The sequence below is a fragment of the Triticum aestivum genome, chromosome 4B (genome assembly GCF_018294505.1).
Source record: "Triticum aestivum cultivar Chinese Spring chromosome 4B, IWGSC CS RefSeq v2.1, whole genome shotgun sequence".
Taxonomy (NCBI): domain Eukaryota; kingdom Viridiplantae; phylum Streptophyta; class Magnoliopsida; order Poales; family Poaceae; genus Triticum; species Triticum aestivum.
The window spans coordinates 466,540,045-466,550,426 of NC_057804.1; the positions used below are offsets into that span (position 1 = coordinate 466,540,045).

General features: G+C 41.5%; 1 protein-coding gene across 1 annotated transcript; it reads right to left on the bottom strand.

The window, feature by feature from the left end:
• Window positions 1–384: 384 nt before the first annotated feature.
• Window positions 385–7,611, bottom strand: LOC123092751 (V-type proton ATPase subunit a3). Its single transcript, XM_044514569.1, has 18 exons — window positions 7,304–7,611; window positions 6,769–6,813; window positions 6,428–6,550; window positions 6,235–6,342; window positions 5,197–5,304; window positions 4,940–5,113; window positions 4,620–4,757; window positions 3,964–4,071; window positions 3,705–3,812; window positions 3,442–3,590; window positions 2,632–2,785; window positions 2,288–2,448; window positions 1,997–2,203; window positions 1,724–1,907; window positions 1,549–1,632; window positions 1,254–1,456; window positions 1,078–1,137; window positions 385–916 (listed from the first exon to the last, which is right to left on the bottom strand). The coding sequence occupies exons 1-18, from the start codon at window positions 7,448–7,450 to the stop codon at window positions 712–714; spliced, it is 2,466 nt and encodes an 821-aa protein (XP_044370504.1). The 5' UTR covers window positions 7,451–7,611; the 3' UTR covers window positions 385–711.
• Between the last annotated feature and the right edge of the window lie 2,771 nt (window positions 7,612–10,382).

Consider the following 10,382-nt stretch of genomic DNA (forward strand, 5'->3'; position numbering starts at 1 on the left):
TACAAGTACAGTAGCAAGATAAAAATCAATGTATTCTTAGGAAGTGAGCTTATCGTCTCATTTATCGGGTTAATTAATAATGCACATGCAAACTACTCCACGGCATGAGGGAGAAAATAGTTGAGTGTCATTATCATCCACGGCATGCATGCGAGTAGCATGCGAGTAGTTAAACCACACGTAGCCATTACGAGACAATGTCATCAATTTTTGTCAATGTCATCAATTTTTGTCTTTAGAGGCGCTGACATCAGATGGTAGTGTAGCCAGCTTTTTTTTTTGTCTACCAACTCCTGTAATCTATTCCGAAATGCAATGCTTTTTGCATGGTCTCGAGGAAAAAAATTGATGATACTTTATAAGACGATAAAGTGAGGCCAAGAATAACCACAATGGAAATAACCTTTTATTACATGCTTATTTATGTCCAGAATGCACATCACCCAAACGGCAACCACGAGTGCACAACTCGTTATTAGCATCACACCGAAATAAGGGTGATGCCACTAGAGTTTTGCTGCCAAACGTCCACAAAAAAATTCCTACCCTTCGTGTAATACACATCTAAAGAAAAATGATGCTGCACCTCCCTTGCTCGAACAAGGGGCTGGGGTTTTATGATTGATCCGTGACAAACAATGATTGTTCTGGCAACAAGGCCACCCGCAAGACATTACAGAGACTACAATAGATACAAGAATTTGGACGAGCTCACTCTTCATCCTCACTGATTAGAGCAAACGAGAATGGTGCGAACTTGTAACCATCACCCTCATAGAACTTGTTCTGGAACTCCACCCAATGGAGCCTCAAGGCGTGAAGGAATGCGCTTAGGGTCTCCATAACAAGCAACACACCGACAGTGGCGCAGATGAAGACAACGACACCAATAGCGAGGATAAAAATATTGTTGTACCTACAAAAGTGCACAAAGCATGATGAAGATGATCCTATTGATCATTAACTTGGATTTTCCCAAGATTTTGGCTGCTATTCCGATTTACTCTATTATTCCGAAGCCAATGAAAAGTAAGATGATGATGATGATGATGAAGATGAGAGAGAGAGATTACTAACCCCAACGTCAGAAGGAGAACTTTATCATAGAACACAGTGGACAACTCCGAGTGTGCAAGACTGCAAGGAGAAATGTTAGTTGCTCGTTAGTAACTAGTGGAAGTGTGATTAAAAATTGTCGTATGCAAAACTGAGATGATGAAATGGTTTGAATGGTTCTTATGGTCCAGCAGTACCTGAGAGCCCAGAGACGAAGATATGAAGCAGTATTTGAGACTGCACCAAGAACAAACTCAATTGTATGGATCAGCTGGTGAACAAATATTTCACTGAACTCAAACTCCTCATGGTGGTTTGATTCTTCATTATGCTCCCCCAACTCTGCTACAACTGATTCATCTGCACCCTCAAGCATGGCGTACTGATGTCCTTGATGCCTCTGATGAATATCAAACTTATAAAATCAGCACAGAAGTAAATATGAACTGTAGAAACAGCAACAGAAATTCCAGGTTACTATATTAGACATACTCGCTCATGTTCCCATTTCAAGAAAAATGGCTTTGGAATCAGCATCCAGGGAACAGATACCAGAGCAAGCAGAAGCAAAACTTGCTGTATAAGAAAGAGTGTTAGTTGTTTAGTTTATAGTAAGAATGAACTTTCAAAACTTTATAGTGAGAACACAACAATGACAAATATAGACCTGTAAAGTTTTCTGGCCAGGAAATAACTGGTTCTCTCCCATGTCATCTGTGGGGCTAAGGAACATATATATCATAACATGGTACAGATCTGCTTTTGACCCTGTGCACCACTTAATGATGATAAGCATGGATAGGTAGCCAAACAAGCTGTTCAAGAAGATCAGCTGGGGAACAAACTGGTACCTGTTACAAAACTGGTACCTGTTACACGAGCTACAAAAGGATGGGCTGCCTCTTCAAATTAGGATTTTTAGATGAAGGGGTACACTTACCAGACATTAACACTGTTCCTGAAGAATTTCGCATTAAAGTAACTCATAAAAATTCCAAGGTTCATTTGTGACACTCCAAGAAGAATTGACATTTTCATCTTCAGTGAGTTGAGAAATGGCAGCTCACTTCGACTACCATGCCACACAGGGTCCACGCCGAACGGGTAAGTATCCCTTACCTTGATTAACCCTTCAGTAGTAGAATCACTAATAACAAAAAAAGGATTAGCAAAAAGTAATGCATAAAATCTGCCTTTATACAAAGATAAAATTAGGTTTCTTTGATCTTACCTACAAGAAGAATCGCGGCATGCATAGGCTGATTTAGCAAAAAGTTCAAATGGAACGGAGAAAAACTCATTGTATATTAATCCTGTGTAGATTGAGAAAATTGACATCATCATAATTATGTAGCGGCCTCCAAACATCATCTCCATTATGTCTCCAAGTTTCTGTATTTCAATTCAGACATAAGAGTATAAGACACAGCTTACTTCGGGAACTTTCAGAACATAAATATGCTAGACTCTTTGGAATCAGTACCATATGTTCCAAAAGAGGGGCTGTTGGCTTGCAGCAATAGTGTAATACAGACACGTATAGGTTTAGCAAAATGTAGAAGACGAGGAGCAAACCTGTGAAGCGAATTTCTTCTCTCGGATTATCAGATAGAGTGTTGCAAGTAATATGCAAATTCCATGACCCCAATCTCCAAACATGACAGCAAATAAGAAAGGAAAAGTGATAATAGTGTATACACCAGGATTTGCTTCTTGATACTTAGCTACCCTGTATCAGACGAAATACAAAGTTAGCATTTTCATATTCATACACTTGACTCGAACCCCAAGTAACACAAACACCCCTTATTCACCATTTCTCAAACAAGCAATGTTTAACTCAATGGAAATGTGTTATTGAGATTCCACAAACCGATAAGCTGCAGAAATTTCCATTACAAGGTAATACACATTTGAAAACAAGTAGCTAACGTTCTTTTGATGAATATGCATTGTGATTTTAAAGTGGTAGACACAGTCAAATGAAAAAAAAATGAAGACGGGAAGTGTTTATGGCTAGAGAGACAAGTAGCTTGAGGCATGCTTTCACATATACTCCCTCCGTCCCAAAATAAGTGTCTCAAGCTTAGTACTCCCTCCGTCCGAAAATACTTGTCATCAAAATGTTTAAAAAAGGATGTATCTAGAACTAATATACATCTAGATACATCCCCTTCTATTCATTTTGATGACAAGTATTTCCGGACGGAGGGAGTACAACTTTGTACTGAAGTTGAGACACTTATTTTGGGACAGAGGGAGTACAATACAACAAAAAAGAAGAGGAAATAGGCGTTTTCTCAAATGCACAAGGATAAACAAGAGACTAATAAAATAGCAAATCAAGTATAGAATAGTAAAGAAGATCGAATTCTGAGAACATACCCATATGCGTCAACAATTTCCTGGAAGGCTGAGGTAAATTTGTTTGTCTGGAAATATGTTGGAGGAGACTCTTTTGTGTTAAGAACCTGAAAAATCGAGCCAACTTGGGATTTGCTCTCAAGAGTAGCACGCTGAAGTGCATCCTGAATCTGAAAATATACACTATAAATCATAAATCATGCAGACCACAAACAGAAACCAAAGAATCAGGGTGGACAAATACATAAGAAGGCATCAGGGGTTAAGGAGACAAACTTTATTACCTGATTAGTTGCGAAAACTGGACTCCAGCCCTCACCAACTAAGCATTTCTTCGTCACATCAACGCTCAACATGTTTAGAGTGTGGTAAATTGATTTTTCCTTTTTTGCCTGAAAGATTTCAGTGCCAATTAGCAAATAATGATGGAACCGTGAAAACCATAACTCCACCGCACACCATCTACAGTAACAACCAAAGTACACAGAACTCAAACTCTTGAGTAGAGCTTATAAAATGCCGAGATAAGCAATACAAACTCACCAGATGGTTCCAATGCTCAAACTCTGATGCAATAGTTTTGAGTATACTGTCACGATGAGCTAATCCCATGTCAATTGTTGCCTTTAACTCTGATATCTTTCCAGATACCTGCGTGATTGCAAGTATTTCAGTACATGTCTATATACATAAGAATAACAAGGCAAAGATTTCCTCATGACATCCACCTTATGTTGAAAAAACGATGCAACAACATCAAATCATTTTGCAGTAGCCACCAACAACAAAATAAGATTAGAAGGAGCCAAACAATGTACTCCCTCCGTCCCGAAATACTTGTCGGAGGAATGGATGTATCTAGACGTATTTTAGTTTTAGATACATCCATTTTTATGCATTTCTCCGACGAGTATTTCCGGACGGAGGGAGTACATAATGCATAGTCATTTAATTAGATTTTTTTAATCTGGCATTGGAATGACATCAACGCAGTAGCAGAAGAACAGGAGATTAAGCAAGCTCATATCACATGCAAAGCACAGTATCTCCTACACACAACCATTCTTAACTACTAACTTCCTCACTAGAAGTGCTACATCGCAAGGTTCACGGATTTAAGCCAAAATACAAATATCCAAAAGAACACAAAAAAAAAATCAATGAAGAATGTGAGAAAATAAATATTGCCAACTGCTGACCTCCTGAACAGTATGCGTTTGTTTAGCAAGGTCTTCAGGAAAAGGGTAACGGTTTGCGCGAAAAGCATCACATATCTTCAGAATTTTGGCCTTTGCCCTCTCCCCAGAGTAGAATACGACAAATGTATTTTTGTACACCTGCATTGCCATGTAAAAGGTGTCAGATAAGTGTGTTTTGAATATAATAATGAGTGTAACTTCAGAACTAAAGAAGCACTGGACAGTAAATCCATAATACCCATAGGAAATACTGTCAACATGTTAAGTTGTATCACTCAGAGGGGAGGGATACTGACTTTTGCAAGTAACAAAGAAACTACCTTTTCTCCGGATTGCGGATCAGTGACAGGTTCATCAACAGACTCTTGTCTGAGCAAAATGTTGCCCCTCGTGGCACGGAATAAGATACGTTCAAAAGCCATGGCCTTTTCCTTTGGCACAAGACCACTCAAAGAGCCAAGTTTCACTTGTTTCGATGCATCTGTTAACATATCCTATAAATTCGACCAACAAGATATCAGTAAGAGAAAATAGAACAGGGCGAGGCAGGATGCTGTTTCTGAAACAATATTTTCACCTGTTCCAGCAGAGGACTCTCCAGGGAAGTCTCACCAGACTGATTTGCTTCCATTTGCCTGTGTTGTGCTGCAGCGCTTCTTTGAGCTGAATAGAAAAACTCACCAGCCTGAAAGTTAAAAGGGAATTTAGGAAAAGCACTACCATAGTACTCCCTCCGTCCGAAAATACTTGTCATCAAAATGGATAAAAAGGGAAGAATCTAGAACTAAAATATGTCTAGATACATCTCCTTTTATCCATTTTGATGACAAGTATTTCCGGACAGAGGGAGTACCATATATGGCGACAACGGGAAGTTGGGTACAATTTTGCATGTTCATGTTTAAGAGGATGTGTGACAGTATTGTCAGCCCTCACCCCACCCCAACACCCACACACCATATATGGTTTAGCTAACAGTTTATCTCTCAAGCTTCCCATGTGATACATGTCAAGCATTGTTTCTCAGCATGGCAAAAAAGATACTACTGCCCATTCAAATACTAGTCTTGGGACCTTACTATCTTAACGCATAAATCAAGAGTGATTAGCTTAAAACATTTATGACACATCTAATCCCATAAGATAAATCTTGGAAGTAATTCAAGCTGAGGCAACGATAGACATCTCTACTCCTATAGAAGACTCGGTGATGATGGTGTGTCTCATCCATCATTTCTGACCATCTGATGTGTCTAAAACATACAAGGTAAGCTGTGGCTTTTTTGCAGAAAGGCCCCCACCACTCTGCTCCATATTTACAGAAATCCCCTAAAGTCTCTCCAGACCAGGTCCCCCGTCGCCCACTTCATCCAAACAGATAAGAGAATAAATTTGGGTAAAACATAACATAATTTTAGTGTACATATTACCAAAACTAGGGTGATTTTTATTCAAGTTTGTGAACTTGTATCAGTCTATTTTGGATCCATTGCGACGCACGGGCACTTTGCTACTAGCAGATATGTGTAGAACTGATACAACATGCGTACATGCCGCAATATATGCATGTGCGTTCAAGAATAATTACTATAATGACAAGGCTAGGTAGCTATACCTTTTGAAGAACAGTACTGTACTCCAGCAGCTCATTGTGGGCCCGTTGTAATTTTTCATCGTTTGCATTTACTTCAGTAAGTTCAGCTTCCAGTTCTCCAAGCTTTACCTGTTCCACGGGAAGTGTTAAAAAAGATCAACTTTTAAGATTTATGAGTTGCACATGATAAGCAGTATCTCACTGATTGGCATACCTCCATGTCATCAAAATCCAGAGGAGTTTCGGTTGATTGCATAGGAGAAACTAGTATTCCAGCTTTCGACATTTGTTCCTTAAAAAATCGCAGCTTGCGGGCCATTTCAGCACACCTTTTGATCTGCACAAGGAGTAGGCAGAGCAACAGATACAGTGAAAATAACCACATTAGATGGGGATTTATAGTCTTGTGAGGACATTATATATATGAACGCCGACCAAGCATGGTATGATTAAAGCAAACCGATAAACTGCTATGATAAACTTTCAAGAGGATAGTCCAGACCTATCAAAATGTAACTTAAGAAATATGTGTTTACATAAACGAGCAAAAAGTACCTGGGCAGCATAGGTGCGTTGAAACGGGCTCTTGTCTGCGTTGAGCTGAGGATATTAAAAATAAACGTTAGATTAACAGCAAAGGAATCAGCCAAAAATCAAAAGCTGCACATAGCGCATAGAACAGTTCCCAAGCATGAAAATGCACCGCGAGTTCCATTATCTAAGAATCATGTGCACTTGCATATTAATAGCAAGGCAAATAATTCCCTACTAAAGAGCAGAGCCCTGCTAACTACCAATCATGGGTCACGGCAATGCAAAACCAACAGATCACAATTCCGATGGATACGTGTAGTAATAATAATATAGTACTGGTACTAAACAGCGAATAATTACGCCGCACAAAAGTCTTAGTTGCCAAATTCGCAATGTCATCTGTGACCCCCTGCCAATTGCAAGGGAATCGCGAGCACGGAACCCTAGCGAGGAGCGACCAGCTCAGATCGGCACATCGGGGCGGGCACCATCCAGATCCTCCACCGAAACAAGCCAGGCAGCTAAAATCGACGGCGGGGGCACACGGGGAACTCACGTCTTTGAACTGGATGAGGCCCAGATCGCCGAGGTGGGAGACGGCGAGGTGCGCGGACTCGGTGGGGATGATGACCTGCAGGAGCTGCATCGCCTCCGACCGCATCAGATCCATGGAGGGGCAGCAGCCCCCTCCGCTGCGCGCCATGGCGTGCAGGCCCGGTACGGGCGATTGCTCCTCTTCCTGCTCCTCTCCGGCGGAGGTGGGCAGGCGAGCAGTACGGCCCCGATCGGCTTCGCGTCGTGCGGAGCAGGGAGGGGGCGAGGGGAGGATGAGACAGGCCGGCTCCTGTCGACCATGTGCTATTATGCGGAGACGTGGCTGGGCGGGGAGGGACCGATACGCGCAGGGCCCAGATGTCAGAGGGCGGCGGAGGCGGTTTTGTGCTGTGATTTTTTGCTTTTCGGGAAACCAGTTTGCGTTTGTGATTGGAAGAGTTCGTGGCTGTCAGAAGGATCTGGATGTGTTTTTTTGGTGTGAAGGATCTGGATTTCGACGGGGAGGGAGGAGTGTGAGGCTGGTAGGTGGGGTCGATCAACGTGTCGTGTCGGTCCAGTCCTGATCTCCGATCGGTGAGGGAGGATGGCACGTAGAGGCAGCTCGGTCGATCGGATCGTAAACTCTTCTAGTTTTCCCGCTTTTCAATGAACATCTCCAGCCGCGTCTTCAACGGGCCCTTCCAAATTCATTTTTTAGCGTTGGTGCCGAAATAACAATCTAGTCACGCTCTCAGGCGCCCAATTTTCGTCGGTTAGGCCCGAAACTGGCGCCGGCGGACCCAGGCCGAACCAAGCGCTGGGGGCGCCGGGGCAATCTTTTTGGCGCGAAAGAATGGCGGGTCCGTCGAGTCAGCGACCCCCGCGCCTCGTCGTCCTCATCGTCTCGGTTTCCCCCGGGAAATCAATGTCAAGGCTGCCGCAGGTCAGGTTTTCATTGATTCCTCACGGGCGGCGCAGTGCGGCAACGCGTCCCCTCCTTGAGGACAGCGACGGCGAGGCGCCGCCACCGACCAAACCAGTCCGCCAGGACGACCCCGGGCAAGGGTCCAGCAGGGACGGCCGTGTGAAGAAGGAGAAGAAGGACGACAACGGCGGCGACGCTGCCTTCAGCAAGTTCTTCGACCTGTAGGCGGCCAGGCAGCAGGCCTTCGTTTTCTTTTTTTAGTAGATTTTATGTTTTTCATATGTGAAAAAAACGTGGAAGGCATAAATATCGACGAATCTATGTCGTGTTTGCCAAATTTTGCCCGAATGTCTTTTTAAAAATATGTACAAACAAGGAGTTTGGGGGCGACCTGGGGGTGGCGGCTGGGAACCGATCGCCCCACGTCGAAAATATATCGCCGGTTCGCCCTTAAGAGACGATTTTTTTTTTCTAGCCCTCGGGGGCGAACGGCTGGAGATGCTCTGGGAGCCTCTTTCTTTCGAGAGCGGAGAGCGGAGGTCGGTTTTATTTTTCTGGAAGTACTCCCTCGGTCCCTCCATTCACAAATTAAGATGTTTTAGATATCTTCCCTCAAAAGGAAAAAAAATGTTTTGGGTATCTTGATATGAACAACATACGAACTAAAAAAAATGAACAAAACAAAGTACAATGTATCTATATACATCTAATTTAAAATAAGGTAACATCTTACATTTATAAACGAGGAAGTAGGTGGGTTATAGACTCTCTCTTTCTTTTGTTGGGGTCATAGATTTTTGCGGACTCCCGTATGCCTGAACAATGTCCTATGCAAAAGAACAATACAGTCTCGGGAACTTCTAACTGGTACCTTTAGCACCGGTTGGTGTTTGTGGCGCCTAAGCAGCTCCTGCTATGGGCCGGTCCATCATGAGGCACATAAGCAAATCCACCGCCAGCGGACACCTACGCGCACCCTTCGTTCAATGGTTGTCCGGTCCTGGTTGACTGGTCAAAAGTTGACTTTGGAAAAAAAATTGTGAATGTAAAAAAAGTTACGGATTTTAAAAACCACAAAAAAAATTAAAAAAAAGTTCATGAATTTTTAAAAACAAGTTCATGAAATTTCAAAAAAAGTACATTGAATTTGAAAAAACGTTCATTGATTTTGAAAAATGTTCATTGACTTCGAAAAAAGTTCATTAATTTGAAAGAACGTTCATTGATTTTGAAAAATGTTCATGAAATTTTAAAAAATTCATCAATTTGATAAAAGTCCATCAAAATTGAAAAAGTTTCGTCAATTTTGAAAAAACATTCATAAAATCCGGTGAACTTTTTTCATCAAATTATAAAAAGGGAAAAGGAAAAATGAAAATGAAAAAAGAAAAAGGAAAAGGAAAAAAGAAAACGAAAAGAAAAAGGAGAAGGAAAAAGAAAACGAAAGAACAAAAAAGGAAAGAAGATCTATGTGATCACCAGAGGGTGAATTGGCTGGGGTTATTACCGCGTGTTGCTGCCGCGGGTTCGAATCCCACCTTAGCATGCATTAACTTGTAGAGCTTTTTTGCGGATTTAAACACACAAGAGAAAAGCTAGCTGGGGCAGCCCACCGCAGGGCGCTTCAGGTGCCTGTTTATAAAATACACAATAACAGATGCCTGAAGCGCCAAATAGGAATCGCCTACATTCTCGCGCTTACACCTTGTGGCTTGGTGTACGTGCACCTTTGCGAATTTCCTATGTGACGCTTGCTGCATCGTGTTGTAGTCGTTTTACACATAGCCGACAAGACCGGTCCATTTAGTCAGGTTTTTGTTTCCCTGGTTTTAGGATTTTTCTAGAGAGTATAAGGTTTTTAAGGACATGGTACCGGTTTTCTTTCATTTGTTGTTGTCTCTTTATGGGTTTTTTCATTTTTCAAAGAGGTTCCCTTTTAAAAATCAAAAATTCAAAAACTTTTTGGAATTTCAAAATTGGTCTGAATGTCAAAAAAATGCTTCTGTCTTTAAATTTTATTCAATTCAAAAAATCTTGTTTTCAAAATGTTTCTGGAATTTCCAAAAAATGTTTCTATTTTAAAAAAAAGGTTCACAATTCAAAATGATTGTGTTTCCAAAAACTCAATAATTTCAAAAATTGTTCTTGTTTTTTAAAAATTGTTTGGAATTTCAAA

Bases quoted from the DNA above. Each gene is read 5' to 3' on its own strand.
- LOC123092751 (XM_044514569.1), bottom strand. From the start codon at position 7,450: ATGGCGCGCAGCGGAGGGGGCTGCTGCCCCTCCATGGATCTGATGCGG. The intron at 2,786-3,441 runs GTATGTTCTCAG...CGTCTGATACAG, and splicing joins GAAATTGTTGACGCATATGG to GGTAGCTAAGTATCAAGAAG. The intron at 1,908-1,996 runs GTAAGTGTACCC...GTTTTGTAACAG, and splicing joins AGGAACAGTGTTAATGTCTG to GTACCAGTTTGTTCCCCAGC.